At 40.7% G+C, this 19,701-nt stretch overlaps 1 protein-coding gene across 4 annotated transcripts in view; it reads right to left on the bottom strand.

The window, feature by feature from the left end:
• Nucleotides 1-19,701, bottom strand: part of ETFB (electron transfer flavoprotein subunit beta) — a 347,620-nt gene that overhangs the window by 107,391 nt on the left and 220,528 nt on the right. For all 4 annotated transcript variants that reach the window (XM_044080496.1, XM_044080493.1, XM_044080495.1 and 1 more), the window contains exon 5: nucleotides 13,081-13,239. In XM_044080496.1, the coding sequence (XP_043936431.1) occupies nucleotides 13,081-13,239 (159 nt within the window). The remainder of the gene's footprint in view (nucleotides 1-13,080; nucleotides 13,240-19,701) is intronic.

Below are 19,701 nucleotides of genomic sequence, written 5' to 3'. Positions count from 1 at the left end.
CTCCACAGGGTGCTTTCCCTCTGAACTTCAATAATGCTTCCGATATGCATGTGCTTACTCCAATGTATCTTAACTATTCAGTAGTGTATTTTTGATAAATGAGTCATGAACAGTATGCTGCATGTAGTTATATGTCATTGGTCCACCAAAATCATTAGTTTTATTTCTTTACTTCTTTATTTACTTGTTCATGTTTACGTTTTGCAGTTCATCAGAACACAGCAGATAAAATACACTCTATAGAGAATAGATTAGATGTTCAGGAGGCATGCACATGTCATCTGTTATTGCTACTCTGGTAATCACAGAGAGTGCAATAATGAGATTTGTATATTTACAAAATGTAAAACTAAATTACATAAAGAAATCCAGTATGTAGCAAAAGGTGTGGAAGGGAACAGGAGAAAGGAAGGGTGAAGAATACAGGTTGAAATAATACAATGCATACAAATGAAAGCAGTTGCAAATACATTTGACACTGCAGTCCCAAAGCAATATATTTTCATGTGTGTGTGTGTGTGTGTGTATATATATTTAATTTATTTATTTATTTTCTATTTGTTGACCGGGATAGTCCGTCTGGGTGTGAGCCCATCTTCAGTGGAGGCCCGGGGAGTATTTTTTTTGAGAGTGCAGGGGTCCATCTTTAGTTGATCATTTGAGTATACTTTAATACGTGGACATATATATACCCTTACAAAAAAAAAAAATAAATAAAAATTATCAAATTATACTCTTATTGTAGGTAGCTGATAGCCGGTGTTAACAAGTGGGAGTGGAGTATACATGGAGACTATAAAATTTAGGGGATGAAATTTGATGTGGGCTTATGAGGTATTGGTGCAGGAGCAGAGCCAGTTGTTAGCATATATATATATATATATATATATATATATATATATATATATATATATATATATATATTACAGAAGATAAGCTTCATACCATATAATACTATTATTCACTTTGCAGTGAGTAACTGTTTACAGTGGATGCCTTGAATGGTCCATAACTATCAAATTCCTTGCATTGTTCGGACATCAGTATTGCAAAGATTCCTAAAGTATATGACATGACTGCTGTGTGTGCTTATTTAGCTGTCATTTTTGGTGCAGCATGTTTTCAGCAGGCTACGGCACTTGCCAGGTGGAAATATATCATCATTGTATAACTTACCAATCATTAAGTAGTGTGGGTGCTGTTTGCACTTGTGTATGTCTAACAGTAAATGAAGCTTCTTCGCCTCTGCTGCCTGTCTGACTCAAAACTCATGTATTTTTTTTCTTTACCAATATTGCCAGTGTGTACCTCCATCATACCTGTGAGTCTATTTTCCTTCAAAGAAACAATTGCTATGAGTTGATAGTGTCAGTACCATTGACACACGGTTTTAACTGAAGCAGTGTTTTGTGGAGAGGTGGGTAATGCAACACATACCAGAAGAACATGGTAGGTGTGGGTGCATGTGTGTATGTTCTTGTGTCTGTGCGTGTGTGTGTGCCGGTGTGTGTATGTTCATGCATGTACACAGGGTGTCCACAGTGCAACAGTAGTAATTTGATCTTCTAACTCTTCCATCCTTACTGGTATATAAACCCTTTGTCTCGAAAAGGTTGTGCTTGTATTTATCAGGCTGTGGATTGCATTTCATTACTGAAACTAAGCGGAAATTCCTTAAGATTCCAAGAGCAGGACAAGTTATTTCTTACACTTATTTCATTGAACTGCACTTCTGAAACACTTAGAATTGTGCCATACAGTTGATCTGCTATAGTTTGCACGGTTATAAAAATTTTTTTGTTTCACTGTATTTATGTACTGTTTTATAATGTTTTTACTGTATTTTCATTGCTAGATACTGTTTCATTACTCTAACTGCATGTTTACTGAATTACTTAAATGTAAACTATTTTTCATACTGAAAGTTGTATTTTCTGTTTGTGAGTGCTCTATCCGAGCTTTTCTGTGCATTTTTGATTTTTTGAGGTTTCTGTGTTCTACAGCTAGGAACTGTAATAGTGTGCATTACTATAATTGTCTGTTTACAGTTAAAAGCATTCTCTAGAGTCTGCCTGCTCCTTGATTGTTTAAAACTTTAATTTAGTGGCTACAGCTAGGAACTATAATTTTTCCCACCCATCCTCCCTAGTTTTGTGGTGTTCTTATACTTGGTGGCTTTGCAGTTGCCCGCCCATACTGTATATTTGATCTGTGACACTCCTTCCAGTCTAGTGTCATTAGTTCATTCAATCTAAAAGAGAACATTTGTGAAGGCCAACCCACTCAGATTCTTAATGTTGAATTAACTTCTGTTCCAACTTTCTCCATTTCCACTTTACTGGAAAAAAAATTTTACTGAAAAAAAAATTCTAAGCTTGCTTCCCCCATTTCCTGTGGCAGGTCTTGTCCAGATATGGATATGCTGTGCCCAGGAGTGTTTGTGAGCTCCTGAGCCCTTTCCCCCACACTTAACTAGGGTTAAACTATTCCTGGCGCCATAAAGTCTGCTCTTCAAAATGTCCCTTGCAACTAGCCAGCTTTTTAGTTTAGCACTCAAATCTGTTTCTTTGAGCTCAGCACTTGTTCAGAATTCATTGTAAGCACTAAATAAGCTACAAATTACTACAGCACTCAAATTTCCTCACTTGTCTAGAGAAAAACAGTTTTTAGTACTTAATAAATAAGAACCTATCCAGGCATGTCTAAATGTCAGCTCCCGGTGTTTTCTCCTGACTACCTGATAAATCTGGGCATCTTGGGACAATGCTGCAAATGCCTCATGTACACAGACAACCCTCTCCTCCTACCACCCAACACTATGACCTGTGAGAGATGCACTTACATAGCCAAAATTGGAAGCAAAGCTCTCTTCACCGAAGACTGGACTAGACAGTTAAGAGGAGAAGGTAAACACTTGCACCGCACCACACTCATCACATAGTCCCTCAGAACCTACATCACCAAAATACACACACAGAAGCACAATCACACACCTACATTCGTGGAGGCTCTCCGTAAAATCTTCCCAAACAACAGAGACCTCCAAAGCAGAAATGCAAGCAACCTCCACCCCCCAACACAACTCACATGACACATAGCCCACTTACTCAGTGTGCCACTCAACTACAGCCCATAAGGCACAATGTACCAAACACTCTAGTTATAGGTGACTCTATAGTCAGGCACACTGATGTTCCACTCACCATGCTAAACAAGGAGAAAGTTACTGTCAGCTGCCTGCAGGGTGCCAGGATCTGCCACATAACACACGCAGTCAGGTCACTCAACAACAAGTACAAATATGACTCTGTCATTGTCCATGTTGGTGTGAATGACCTGAGACGTACCTCCCTGGACTACATGAAAAGAGACATGGAGGAGCTCTCCGATCTTGTAGCCCAGGCAGGTATGACACTAGCCCTGAGTAGCATCCTGCCATCACCCAGAATGAGTAGCATCCTGCCATCACCCAGAATGATACCAAGTACAAGGACAAAATGATTGATTTTAACAATTGGCTAAGCTTCTGGTGTCATTCTAGGGTAATCCAGTATCTGTCTGCCTGGGATGACATGATCGACAGACCACGCTGCTTTGCCAGAGATGGCCTGCACCTGTCGCCCTTGGGATTCCGGATACTGGCAAAGGCTCTTGCCACTCCTATAGTGCCTTTATTAGGGCAAGGTTCAAATGACAAATTCACCACCGTAATAGGTACAAGCAAGCAAAATCTGAGGGTAATGCTACTCAATGCTAGAAGTCTATACCTCAAAATGCACTCACCCGAGGCACTCCTTAAAATGGATAACACTGACATCTGTGCAGTGACAGAGACCAGGTTCAAAGATCCAGACAGCACCCCTGTATTACCAGGCTATAATTCATATGACACCTTTCGGCCACGAAACACTAAAGGTGGAGGCGTGTCCATATTCATTAAGGATATCCACACCTCCAAGCTAGTTGCTCATCATAAAGCATCTGAGATTATCCAAGTTTAACTAACTCTGGGCAAAACCGCAATCCAGACTGTAGTTTGCTACAGACCCCCCACCATGCCTCAGGATTCCTACTCCTCTTTTCTTGATACACTGTAAAATATTAAGGTACAACCCAACACCCTAACAATGGGTGATTTCAACTACCCCACCATTAACTGGGAACTACTCATGTACCAACTCTTTTGCTCAACGTTTTCTGGAAATCATCAATTCCAACGCCTTGGATCAACTTATCCACACCCCCACCAGGGGTAGCAATATCCTAGACCTGGTCATCACCAACATGGGCGACCGGTGTTGCACATCAGCGGTCAGCTCCTCGTTGGTCAGATCCGACCACAAGCTAATCACCCCAGACATCCACATCCCGCTCCCACCCCCCATTAGGAAAACTGTACAAAATTTTTCCAAAGCCAACTTCACGCCTCTTAAGACAGGAAGTGGCAAACTTCACGACACCCACGTAGATGGACAATAGAGGTACAACTGCTGAATCCTACACATATGCACTTTATAAGCACTTACACGAGTGCATGGATTGTGCTATCCCTAACAGAACCAAGATGCTATCCTCCAAAAAAAGGAAGCCAGTCTGGTGGTCTTCTGCCATAAACAAACTCTACAACAGAAGAAAGAAACTGTTGCAAAAAAGAGTAAAATCCCATGATTGGAGGAACTCCTTGGTCAGCCTCAGTAAGAAGCTGAGATCCCTCATAAAATCCTCCAAAGCTAGTTATGAAAACAAAATCGCCACTTATTCTAAAGACAACCACAAAGCATTCTATAGTTATGTCAAGAATCTCAATGGCAACACTCAAATCTGCTCTGAGTTACAGCACAATGACACTAAATATACAGAATCAACTGATATTGCCAACATCCTGGCAGATAGGTACAGTGCTAACTTTACCCCCCTCTCACCCCCTAAAGGACCCATCTTTATACCGGAAGAATGCAAAGTTCCTGTAATCACGGCTGCACAGGTAAAAACCTCACTCTCCAAAGCCAAGAACACAGCATCCATGGGACCTGAGAACATCCCAGGCTGCCTACTACATGAACTACAGAATGAACTGGCACCCCATCCAAGTACCATGTTCAATCATAGCCTCACCTCAGGCTTTGTGCCCATTGAATGGAGCACTGCAACAGTTATCCCACTCCACAAAGGAGGGGGCCACAACAGACCCCGGGAACTACCGCTCCATTAGCCTAACTAGCCTGGTCAGTAAGGCCATGGAACATGTCATCATGGAACTCAAACAAAGACATTGGAGATCTCCAAACTCTGGACCCCGTGCAGTTTGGGTTTGTAAAAGGCAGATCATGTCTCCTAAACCTGACAGACTTCTTTGAAGCAATCACCAAAGCCATAGATGAGGGCATGGTGGCCCACGCAGCCTATCTAGATCTCGCCAAGGTGTTCGACACCATCCCCCACTCTGGAAATATAGATAAACTCACTAAACTAGGTATAAATCCCTATATCACAAGATGGGTTGCCAACTGGCTTACTGACAGTACCCACACTGTGAAAGTAGCAGACTCCAAATCAGACTTCAGACCAGTGACAAGTGGAGTACCACAGGGTTCAGTCCTGGGTCCTGTCCTGTTTGGTATCTACTTCTCTGAAGTACAGGCTAACACAGAAGGTCTTTGGCTAACTAAATTCACAGGTGACTGCAAACTAGGAGCCATAATCGAAACTCCTAACAATGTGGACATACTACAAAAGGGCCTCACTGCTATGATGGCTTAGTGGTTAACTACTGTGACTATAGTGTACAGGGTCCTGAGTTTGAGCCTTGCAGAGGCAGTTTATTTGGTTGGGAGGGTGGCCTCATGGTTAAGGTGTTTGCCTTACAAGCACAAGGTGCAGGGTTTGAGTCTCACAAGGGATAATTGGCTGGGCTTACAATGGCTCGCAAGGGCAGTTAGCTTGGTACTAACCTATGAACCTATGAGCCTAAGATGCCTGGTGTCAAAACCATGGTATCAAGCTCAATGCCAAAAAGTGCATTGTCATCCCCTTTGGTAAAAACTCTGTACCCATGAACTACCACATAGGTGGTAGTCTACTTAACTCTGAAAGTGTGATAAGAGACCTTGGGACACTGGTGGACAGTAGTCTCTCCTTTGATAATCACATTGCCACAGTGGTCAGGAAATCCTTCTATGTGACATACCTCATCACAAAATGTTTCTCATCCAGAAAAAAGCAGGTCATTGTCCCCCTCTACTCATCGCTCATTAGACCCATTATAGAGTACAACGCCCCTTTTGGTATGTACCTCACAAAACATCTACAACAATTGGAAAGGCCGCAAAAATACCTCACAAGGAGGATTACTGGTTTCAAACAGATGCCTTACGCAGACAGACTCAAAAAAATCCAGCTTTACTCGGTCGCATATCGCCTACTCAGAGGTGATCTCTGCCTAACATACAAAGCTATGTCAAACCCAGAGCTGCTGGACATGCTCCACTTAAAGAAATCCGAAGCCCTCCAAGCTACATGCTCTAGGGACCTAAACCTTGTCACCACAGCAAACAGAATATGCTGGAGGGATAGATTCCTGACCCAGAGACTTCCCATACTCTGGAACAGACAACCTATCTATGTCAAACAGAGCTCCTCATTAGCACTCTTCAAGAAAAATCTTGATGATTGGATGGGTAACAGGAAATTCACCCCGGGGATCACTTCTGTGGTTCTGCTCGACAGGGGCACAGGAAAATAATTTTCTTGGGTAGCGAAAACCATGGTACCTTTTTGGCTAGGCTTGTATAGGCCCTAGGGCCAATAGCCTAGTACCTACCTATGAACAAGAATTGAAAGATGGAATGTCACGTGTTAAGCTAACTTGTTAGGGAAAGAGTTACGTCTGTGAAGTTGGCTTTCTGTAATAATTGTGGGTATTGAGCTGACATCATATATGGCTTTTGCCCTCATAGACATTGGAGCACTGCTTTTGGAGTGGTGGGGAAAGCACCTGTCTTTACTGGTACATTGTGTGTGTGTGCATGTGACGTCTGGGGGATGTTATGAGTTGACATTGTCAGTAGCTCAGACAATTCAGTGGATATTGAAGCAGTGTTCTGTGTTCTTGCTTAAATCCATAATATAAGTTGTATCATTACATTTATATAAAGTTTTGACATGGTTAAATAAAACAAAATGTGAATTTACCAACAAGAATATTCAAATACAAGCATGAGGAATTATGGGAAACAAAGCAAAACACCCTAATGAAACAAAGAATTATCAACAAAAGATACATATGTAGAAAATAAAGACTGATGAAGTGGAAGAAATATATAAAAAAAGAGAAAATATTACTGTGTTAATCCGTGGGCGAATATTCCAGAAGAAAAGATTAAAGCAAAGAAGGAAAAAAATGAAGTAGTTATTATGTTGAATGTCAGGTGGAGACTGGGAATAAAGAAATTGCCTGTAAAAGCAAATTATACCTTACAAAAAGTGAAAAATTATGTTTGTTTATCTTGAGGAGAAGAAACAAGAGAACATGTTTTTTTTTTAAATGTGTGAGTGTAAAAAAAATATATGCTACTAATAATGTACAGAATTTTAAGGATAATGACTGCAAAAAATGTGGATATGACTGGATATCTATAGGATAAGTGTAAAAAAAAATAGATATTAAAAGAAATGCGTTTCATGTAACATAGGTGATACGGAAAGACAGAATCAACGAAATTATGCTTAGTGGAAACTGAATATTGCCATTAATATTAAAAAGGATAAGATCCTCAACGGATCCTGGAAACTATCGCCCCATAAGCCTGACTAGCTTAGTCTGCAAAGCTATGGAAAGGATCATCATGGACCTCATAAATAAAGATATTGGGGACCTACAGACTGTGGATCCTACCCAGTTCGGCTTTGTTAAGGGCAGATCCTGCCTTTTAAACCTAGTTGATTTCTTTGAAACAGTCACCAAGGCGATTGACGAGGGGAAAGTGGTCCACACAGCCTACATGGACCTCGCTAAAGCCTTCGATACAATACCCCACTCGGGCATTATAGATAAGCTCACCAGCTTAAATATAAACCCCTATGTCACTAGATGGATTGCAAACTGGCTCAAGGACAGAACCCACATGGTTAGAATTGCTGGAGCCATGTCAGACTCAAACTAGTTACAAGTGGTGTCCCACAAGGCTCAGTCCTGGGACCTCTCTTGTTCGGTATATATTTCTCGGAGGTACAGGCCAACACGGAAGGACTGTGGCTGACCAAGTTCACAGATGACTGCAAACTGGCCATAATCGACTCTCCAGCCGACACAAGCATCCTCCAAAGGGCCTCATAGAAACAGACAACTGATGCCAGAGCCATGGCCTCAAGCTAAATGTCAAATGTGTATAGTCATCCCCTTTGGCAAAAACAAAGTGCCCACAAATTACCTCATAGGTGGTAATCCATTAAGTACAGAAGAAGTAATTAGGGACCTGGGGACCCAAGTTGATAGCAATCTCTCATTTGACAACCACGTGGCCAAAGTGGTTAGAAAAACATTTTATATAGCCCACCTAATCATGAAGGGATTCACATCTAGATCAGGGAGGTCATCGTGCCTCTTTACTCATCCCTCATCAGGCCCATAATTGAGTACAATGCCCCTTTTGGATGTACCTTACCAGACACCTGCAGCAACTGGAAAGACCCCAAAAGTACCTCACCAAGAGGATCAAAGGGCTCAAACAGATGCCATATGCTGCCCGGTTAAAGAAACTCCAGCTCTACTCAGTGGCATACTGCCTGTTCAGAGGCGATCTGTGCCTGATGTATAAAGCCATGTCCAACCCGGAATTAATGGACATGCTGCACCTCAGAAAATCCAAATCCCATCGAGCTACAAGCTCGAGAGACTTGAACCTCAGCACTGAAATAAATAGGACATGCTGGAGGGACAGATTCATAACCCAGAGGCTCCCTTCACTCTGGAATAAAATCCCAGTCCAAGTTAGGCAGAGTCCCTCATTGACTTTCTTCAAGAGGAATCTTGATGAGTGGATAGGAGATCGTAGGTTTACCCCGTGTATCACTTCTGTGTCACTGTTGGACAGAGGCACAGTATACTAACCTCGAAAAAGGGCATAGCAAAATAAATTTAAAATGGGTGGCGAAAGCCAAACACATTCTGGCTAGGCTTATAAATGCCCTAGGGCAGATAGCCTAGTATGAACCTATGAACCTATAAGGGTTATGGAAAAAGGAGCAGGGGTTGAAGAAAAAAACATGCAAGTATGAAGAAACACAAAAATTAAAAGTTAATATAAACACGTATACATTTTAAATATGTGTGTGGATGTATATATGTGTGCGCATGTATATATGTGTATCTGTATTTAAGTATCTCTCTCTCTCTCTATATATATATATATATATATATATGTATATGTCTATATATCTAGAGATATCCATGTATCTATAATGTAGAAGGCGTAAACAATTAAAGGACCCCTACTCTTTTCAATAGGTACAATGGATCTTTTACATCCACCTGAGCTACCACTAACTCAGGCAGATGGGAACTCTGTTTAATGTGAAGTCCTACATCAAATCGGCAAAAGAATTCTTTAGCCACTCAACCAACCTACCACAGCTACAGCAACTAGATGACATCCTCACTATCTCTTGATGTACTCTTGACAAGCATATATGGTTGTGCTCTAGCTAGAAATGAACCAATCAGTTTACTTTTCACAGCACCAAGAATAATGTTTTGAAAACATTGTACCTCGCTGAATAATGTAGAAAATCTTTTTGAAATGCAAGTCATCCCTGCAACAGACTTTCAGAATGATCACATTACAATTTTCTTTTGTAAACAGTAGAAAATATATTCCACAAACGTCAAATGTTTCTACTACTGAGCGGCTTATATGCAGTTCTTTTACACCATAAAAGTACACTGGAATGTATAAACATGTTTAAAAGTTTACTACTACATATAGATACTTCATTACTTCAGCAACAATTTATTAAAATTAAAACATGCTTTAGAAGCACCACTCTAAAATCTTTTTAACACTTATTTGTAGTTTTTGTATTTAGAGGCCTCTGGCTCTCTTGGACCTGAAACAGGGATACCTGCATGACCCTGAATATCATTAGCTCAAGTCTATTGTACTTGCTGTCAACCTTTCATACAGGAATTTGCTATACCTGAAAGTAGCTACTACAAAGCATAATTTCTGTGGGGACCTCTGCACCCAACAATGCAACCTCCCCCCACCTACATATATATGTAGAAACACACACACACACACACACACACACACACACACACACACACACACACACACACACACACACACACACACACACGTCCCCTTTATATGACCAACTTTCATAAATTTGACTTTCTTTTGGCCGAGACCATGTGATCGAACTTGGAGTTGGTATATATAAATAGCAGGGGGTGTGGGGGATGCAGGGGGGGGCTTTCCCCCCTGCTACAACCATTCAGGTAATTTTTTTCAACTTTTTTATTGGATGTTCAAACTCTCAAAAGTTTGATCATATGGTCTCGGCCATATGAAAGTCGAACTTTTGAAAGTTCAATCATCTGAAGTAGATACACATACATAAACACAAACATACACACACGTATGTAAATATTTTATATATATAGATATATATATATATATATATATATATATATATAAAATGTGTGTGTGTATGTATATGTATATCACACACACGCACACACACACACACACACACACACACACACACACACACACACACACACACACACACACACACACACACACATAATAAATATATATAAATAAAAAAAAACTTACAAGTTTGAAGTTTCTGAACTGAAAGACCATAAGATCAAAGTTTTGAAACTTTGAAAGTTTTGAATGGAGATCGCAGTACAGCGCAGAACAAGAAATATACAGTCTTCCTTACTGTAGTGCAATCTCCCAGCTGGTACAGTTATTAAGCAGGAGGTGTGTGGGGTGCAGGTAGGCAAAAACGTAAAAAAAATGTTTTTGTTTTTACTTTTATTATAATTTTGAAGTTTCAAAACTTTGATCTTATGGACTCAAGCATTCGCAGTTCATAGTTTTGAAACTTAGATCTTGTAAAGTAGATTCATACATGTATGTAATGGTTTACCATGATAAGGTCAAATGTACTAACATCAAACGTGCATTTGACCGAAAAATAACATCTATACCTAACATATCTAAAGAGAGAAATGTCAAAAATAGTTTGGACGATAAAATGCATTCCATAATATCAACATTCCCCTCTTTCAGACACAACAGTTAACTCACCTCTGCTATTTTGCAGGGGGGGCTTCTGCACCCCCACCCCCCCTACTTAAATATACCAACTCCGAGATCACACTACAGTGAGGAAATGGGCTACTTCCCTGTTCTTCACTAAAGCACAACCTCCCTCCACAGTCTCAGTACTTTACTTTCTCGACTAACCTCATTAGACCACTCGTTATTCAATTTCCTGCCCTGTAAGAACCGGGACTTCTTACACAGCCATTCATCATCCTGCAGTTCAGGTAAGTGATATCAAGCCATATGTAATATGAGCGTGAGTGAGTGAGTGGGGGGGTGTGTGTGTGTGTGTGTGTGTGTGTGTGTGTGTGTGTGTGTGTGTGTGTGTGTGTGTGTGTGTGTGTGTGTTTATACAAAATCTGAACTCAGTTCTCATATTCTAAGGTAAAGTTCTGGTGGGCAAGACTCCTGGCACTTGCTGGAAAAGGCTCCAGACACAAACCAGAGATCACAACTAAAATGTGCAAGAAAAAAGCTGTCAAATAGTCTTACTTTCTGAAGGCTTAAGTTCTAAATGTCCTACAGCCAAATCATGTCACAGAAAGAACTTCTATATAGCTTAAGGTTTACAGCAGTGAATAAAAAAATCCTCTTAAGATATGAATTGAGAATTCCATTCTGAATTTGTAAAGACAAACTGTTGTTCCGACAAATAAAAACTGGTTTAGTTTTGGACCTTTCAACAGTGGCAAGGATACATACTACATAAACTGAATTACTACTACTAAATAAGGCAGAATGTTTTTGGAGGTGGAAAGATAACAGGAGACACACCACACAGACACAGGGAAAACATACAAACTCTATAGCACAAGAGAACAGACGTCTAGCTTGAGTCGTAGGTTCCTAGAGCTGCAAGGCAAAAACCCTAACTAGGTATGATAAACTCTAGCCGCTGTATCACTCCTATTAACTGACCTATAGAAATAATGCAGATTTTGCTCTATGCCATCACTCACAATCTCAAACTCCTTCCAAGTAAAATGGAAAGAGAAGGGAGGTTTTGTCAAAAATGAGCCTCCCTTAAACCATAGAAAGGTTCTTTAGAAGTTCTTTAGTCTTCCTTATCAATAACAGAAAAAAAGGACTGCAAAACTCAATTATGCTCAATGCGCAACTTTCAAATATGTTTCATAAGGCATTGTGTCGTTCTGTAAAAATTACTTTTTTTATATATAGTTGTTGCTATAGCAAGCTGCATCTCAATTATGTATTTCAGGATTCTCATATATGTCTGATAAGCGAGTACGATTTAAGCAAATGTTCTGGTACTAAACAAAACTTCTCATGTTGCTCACCATTCCTGAGCCATGACCAAACTGAAATTTTATGACTTGTACAAAAAACACTTGCAATTACTAAAAATAATGAATATGAAGCCAATTCTAACAAATGGACTTGCTATATAAAGACTTTCAAAAAAAATAATCCAAAGAGTGGAGTTGCCAATGAGCTTTCATTTACGCAAAAAAAAAAAAGAATGTGTTTATAAAACCTGAAAGATGGTCTTTACAAGCTTGTCTTAAAACAGATTTTTTTTGCAGCAACTTAGCTACATAGGTAATTTCAGGCAAATGAAAACAAAGGTGGGGTGGAGTGGCTGCATAAATTGTACAATTTTACATGACATGTAGGCAACATATGGGATCAGAGTATTAAAACAGCACCATCTAAGCAATTTTATGAACAAAATCTTTCTGTAACAACACTGATCTGGGCAATAAACTACAAATTCACTCACCATGATATTCGGCAATGTTGCATAGCGAGGCTCATTCAGTCTCAAGTCTGCTGTTAAAACTGCAGGTAAACGAATAAGAATGGTTTCTAAGCCCCCATCAACTTCACGGACCACCTTTAATTTGTCACCTTCTACTGCTACTTCAGAAGCAAACGTTCCCTATAAACAAATACAAATGTTAAATCTTGGTTTGAAACAAATGCATACTTTTACGCCACTACAAATGGTATATAAACTACATTACTTTAGACCTGGACTACCCATAATAAACTCCAAGCTCAGTCATGAGGAGGTCAAGTACCTTGGGACTGATGACTAACTCTGCAGTCTGTCAACAGATTACACATTCCTGATACTCTAGTACAGTGAACTGCTGTGCTACAAAATGACCATTGTGGTGTATAAGTTGGATCAAGTACAATGTATACAGAGTTGGGAAATCCTAGCTGTTGCATCTCAGAAACATGAGCCCAGCTGCTGCTTCTTTATTAGCTTCTCCCACACACACGGGGAAGTCAGTAATGTGAAACATACCTTGTTCAAGACCTCTACAGCTGAAGTGGTGGCTAAAATATGGTTAAAGCTTAACAAGGCAGCAAACCTAGGACTGTAGCTGGACACCAAAAAAAGGCTTTCCATGCAGTGCTAACAAGGAGGCGTCTCCTCATCTGATCAACAGATATCAAAAAGGCAGAAAGAAAGCTGCTGTGATTGCCAAAGCATAGTTCCAGGCAATGGAGAATGATTTTCAAATGGTTTCAAGGAGGTTTTGGCAAACAATCTATCTGTTGACTCAGTAGAGGGAGGAAGGACCCAGCTCATAGCAAGAATGAAGAAATTCTGATCAGAACTGGAGGCACTGTTGTGAGGCAGAATTAAAACCTGAGGAACTCATCTACAAAATATGCCTTTCACTGAGGAGGCACAGCTAAAAGCACCAAGTGTGACTGGATCAACTTCCATAAAAGAGACAGCTGCAGTAGTAATTAACAAGTCCCCTCTGTGGGAAAGCTGTGAGAGAGGATGAAACAATTCAGAAATTCTAAAGGCACTGGACAAACTGGGTGGCACAGTTAATACACCTTTCAACTATATTCTCTTAACTATATTCTCTTTTTAATGCAAATCTATCAGCCTGAATGCATCATTGTATTCCACAGCACATCCTGAAAAAAAAGGTTAAAGTATAACCCAAACAAATATAAGCATCTTCTGAACTGAATATGCCACCGAAAAGCTACAAAACGTTACCAATACAGGTCTTCTTTATATTGCACATTCACAGTATTTGTATCAATACTTTTAGCTATAGCTTTCTTTACATATATTTTATTCCACTTCTTGCAAACCACTAGTCTGCAAGTGATAGTTTTTGCTGTAGTACCACTGTATTATGAGGTGATCAAATAAGACCCAGCTTACCCTCATCAACAAATTTAGTCAGCCATTTGTTGAGTTGACAATTTGGAGGCCAGAAAAAAGTGACGTATCAAAAAGGAAGGATCTTAGCTTTGAGCCTAAAGGTGCTACCATTTATTTAACGTCCTGCTACATGCTAGTGGAATCGGATTCCAACACAATCCTAGTCATAAACATTTTACATCACAAACCATACTGACACACTCCCAGCTGCAAACATACATCACTTATAATCTACCCAAGCTTTCTCACTCAAACATTACATAGCTCTGAACTCCTGCCACCTTTTTAGCCCTCATTCCTCCCTTGTACATATTGTTCCCACAATTCCCACTTTTTCCTATGTAGTTTGCTCCTACCCTTTTCTAAAGATCTCAATTCCAGTTGTTTTATCTCTGTTATTACATTCGCTATTTCCAGTACAGTTGGTTTAGATTTTGATTTGATTTCCTTTTTAAATCAACAACACCTACCCGGTGTGTGCACCATCTCGGCTTAGCGGTCCTGCGGTCTGGCTGCTTGTCGCGCCTCCTGTCTACTACCCGTGGGCTCCCTCTATTTTCCTACCCAGGAAAGACATTAAAACTACACAGGAAAGAAATCAAAACTCCACAGCAACTACTGGAAAGAACACCACCTCCAGGTATCCTGTGAAGACACCTTACCCTCAACGTGCCCTTCAGAGCGTCATTCCCCTTAATAAAAGAAGGCTCGGTGTACGTAGCATAATACTACAATATCCGATTATATATCACTATTTTTTGCTTGTTAACTATTTAGTATTACATCTTGCCTCCCGCGAGATAGCAGCCAACTGCAGCCTTGCTCGTACCCATTGCCCCTCCCCAACTTTCCAACTTTTCTTTCCTAATTCCTTAACTAGATTTAATATTGGAAGTATTATTCACTGCTGCCATTTCTCCTGTTGCCACTAGGTGGCACTATAGCCCCTAAACTAGACTACTCTGATATTATCAACCCCTGGCTAAGAACGTAGTTAGACCCTTTTTCTTACAGCTCTTCTTACCCTGTTCATTTTTATCCTTTCCTGACTCACCTCACATATTTCTACCCTTGTCCATTATACTTTTTTCCTGGTTTTAGATTACAAACTCTCTATAGCAACACTTACCTCTTAGCTGTAGTCTTTTTACAGCTACAGATTGTTTTTTCTCACTGTGGCTTGTCCATTCTTTGGCTCTTTCCTGCCTTTTCCCCCTCTCCAGTTCTACCTCATACACCCCCCTTTATCCCCTCCCCCTGACTAACTTCCTCCCACAAACTTATTTATAGTGGGAGATGTGTGCGACGCCATTTTTAAATCAACTATTTATTTTAAATCGTCTAAGGCCAGCTTCGAGAGAAAAATTGCACAGGACACTAATGATAATCACAAGGCTTTCTTTAGTTATGTTAGGAACCTTGGTGGTAATTCCCAGATATGCTCAGAACTAGTCCAAAATGACAAAAAATACACCAAACCCACAGACATTGCCAACATCCTAGCTGACAGGTTCAGCAAACTCCCCACCAAAAGGGCAAATATCTATCCCAGCAGAGTGCTGCCCCCCTGACATCTCAGATGCTCAGTAAGAGCCGCCCTCTCCAAAGCAAAAAACACAGCATCAATGGGACCAGACGGTGTCCCGGGCTGCGTCCTACATGAACTCCAAGAAGAGCTAAACCCAAACATAAAACTACTGTTCAATCTCAGCCTTACTACAGGATATGTGCCTAAAGAGTGGTGTACAGCAACAGTGGTCCCTCTCCATAAAGGTGGTGCCTCAACGGATCCTGGAAACTATCGCCTCACATGCCTGACTAGCTTGGTCTGCAAAGCTATGGAAAGGATCATCATGGACCTCATAAATAAAGATACTGGGGACCTACAGACACTGGATCCTACCCAGTTCGGCTTTGTTAAGGGCAGATCCTGCCCCTTAAACCTGGTTGATTTCTTTGAAACAGTCACCAAGGCCATTGACGATGGGAAGGTGGTCCACACAGCCTACTTGGACCTTGCAAAAGCCTTTGATACAATACCCCACTCGGGCATTATAGATAAGCTCACCAGCTTAAATATAAACCCCTATGTCACTAGATGGATTGCAAACTGGCTCAAGGACAGAACCCACATGGTTAGAATTGCTGTAGCCATGTCAGACTCCAAACCAGTTACAAGTGGTGTCCCACAAGGCTCAGTCCTGGGACCTCTCTTGTTCGGTATATATTTCTCAGAGGTACAGGCCAACACTGAAGGACTGTGGCTGACCAAGTTCGCAGATGACTGCAAACTGGGCACCATAATCGACTCTCCAGCCGACACAAGCATCCTCCAAAAGGGCCTCACAGAAACAGACAACTGGTGCCAGAGCCATGGCCTCAAGCTAAATGCCAAAAAGTGTATAGTCATCCCCTCTGGCAAAAACAAAGTGCCCACAAATTACCACATAGGTGGTAATCCATTAAGTACAGAAGAAGTAATTAGGGACCTGGGGACCCAAGTTGATAGCAATCTCTCATTTGACAACCACGTGGCCAAAGTGGTTAGAAAAACATTTTATATAGCCCACCTAATCACGAAGGGATTCACATCTAGATCAGGGAGGTCATCGTGCCTCTTTACTCATCAGGCCCATAATTGAGTACAATGCCCCTTTTGGGATGTACCTTACCAGACACCTGCAGCAACTGGAAAGACCCCAAAAGTACCTCACCAAGAGGATCAAAGGGCTCAAACAGATGCCATATGCTGGCCGGTTCAAGAAACTCCAGCTCTACTCAGTGGCATACCACCTGTTCAGAGGCGATCTGTGCCTGATGTATAAAGCCATGTCCAACCCGGAATTAATGGACATGCTGCACCTCAGAAAATCCAAATCCCATCGAGCTACGCTCGAGACTTGAACCTCAGCACTGAAATAAATAGGACATGCTGGAGGGACAGATTCATAACCCAGAGGCTCCCTTCACTCTGGAATAAAATCCCAGTCCAGGTTAGGCAGAGTCCCTCATTGACTCTCTTCAAGAGGAATCTTGATGAGTGGATGGGAGATCGTAGGTTTACCCCGGGTATCATTTCTGTGTCACTGTTAGACAGAGGCACAGTATGCTAACCTAGGAAAAGGGCATAGCAAAATAAATTTAAAATAGGTGGCGAAAGCCAAACACATTCTGGCTAGGCTTATAAATGCCCTAGGGCAGATAGCCTAGTATGAACCTATGAACTACACCTACCAGGTGTGTGCACCATCTCCGCTTAGCGGTCCTGCGGTCTGGCTGCTCGTCGCGCCTCCTGGTAAATATAATATAATAATTTTGATAGCAATAGTTGTACTGTGCTTGTAGTACCCATGGAATATTAGCTATATACTGCTAGGCTGCTTGTTAAGTACAGCGTGCTTGCTTGGAGAAACGCTATATGCTTTAGCGCTAATTACTGGTACCTTGTCACATTCTGTAAAATCTTGTTTATTCAGCTTCATTCAGATATTTCAGCTGGTACCTTTGTCATATCTCCTGTACTGCTTCTGTCCCTTGCCTTGCATCGGGGCTGATGTTGAACCTACACTAGCGTTACTTCTGAAATATCTGTTGGATCTTGTTTTTTTACTTCCTGCTGACTGATGAGTTTACCAATGTCTATTTTTGTAATATATGGAATCGTTAGCTCAAACTGATAGTACTACTCAAATGTGCTGAACGTCATGTATTGAATCACTAGCTCAAACTGATAGTACTACTCATATGTGCTTAACTTATTTGAATTACCAGCACCGACTGATGTATTATTTTTAAATGCATGGCAACACACGTTTGCTACTAAATTGGTTTTGCCTGCCAAATCCTTTTAAGACGGCTGCCTGCAAAACCCTGTTTTTGTTAAGACATAGCATGCTATATTGTGAATTTAATTACAGGAAAGGCTCTAGATTTAGAGAACACTCCTCTAGCTTATTTTTATTGCGATACCATATATGCTCCATCTAGATGTAACAAAGACGTGAATCTGAATGTTGTGGTTTTTAAATATTTGCTTGTATTTATCTCCTTCTCTGTTACTGCTGAGGACTTCTCACTGTATCTCACTTGCTACCCCACTGTCCTAACTGATAACAAACAATTTTCAACTATTGCTTGTGTGCAGCAAATGTGTGGACCTAGCGCTTTTTGCTCTGCCCTATCTCACAACCTGGTGTACCTTTCCATGTTCGGAATGGGACATGGGCCTTGCCTTTTTGCTTTCCTGATTCCCCCATCTTCACATGCATCTGTACTTCTCTCCCTAAGTTTTTCTTCCTGACTAGCTTAATCTTATTTCACTCTTGCACTGTCCTCTCCCTTCTTTACCTATCCATATTTGCCTGACTTTGTCTGACAGCTTGTCCTTTTCTGTTTTACAGTCTACTACCCGTGGGCTGCCTCTATTTTCCTACCCAGGAAAGATATTAAAACTACACAGGAAAGAAATCAAAACTCCACAGCAACTACTGGAAAGAACACCACCTCCAGGTATCCTGTGAAGACACCTTACCCTCAATGTGCCCTTCAGAGCATCATTCCCCTTAATAAAAGATGGCTCAGTGTACGTAGCATACTACAATATCTGATTATATATATATATATATCACTATTTTTTGCTTAACTATTTAGTATTACATCTTGCCTCCTGTGAGATAGCAGCCAACCGCAGCCCGCTCGTACCCATTGCCCCTCCCCAATTTCCAACTTTTCTTTCCTAATCCCTTAACTAGATTTAATATTGGAAGTATTATTCCCTGCTGCCATTTCTCCTGTTGCCACTAGGTGGCACTATACCCCTAAACTAGACTGTACTCTGGCATTATCAACCCCTGGCTAAGAACGTAGTTAGACCCTTTTTCTTGCTCTTACCCTGTTCATTTTTATCCTTTCCTGGCTCACCTCCTTACCTATCAAGTGTACCTCATTACAAGGAACGTACCTCATTTGGAGTCTTAAAAAGTTCATGTTCCTCAAAGTTCCTCAATGTCCCACATTGAAAGACTCTGTCACACATTCAGTGTTAGGAATTTTTTTAAGTGAAATCCATGGTAAATAGAAATGAATCATATCAATTCATTAAAAGATCTTCTTTATAAGTAAAACAAGCATATTTAACCATCCTATGGCCTTCCTAGGTAAAGTTGTTAGTAAGCCATTAGTAGGTGTTCCACATTTTGC

The sequence above is a fragment of the Protopterus annectens genome, chromosome 8.part0 (genome assembly GCF_019279795.1).
Source record: "Protopterus annectens isolate FY-2018-M chromosome 8.part0, PAN1.0, whole genome shotgun sequence".
NCBI lineage: Eukaryota > Metazoa > Chordata > Ceratodontiformes > Protopteridae > Protopterus > Protopterus annectens.
The sequence above is the reverse complement of the archived record's forward strand: the minus strand, read 5'-3'. Positions and strand labels throughout refer to the sequence as shown.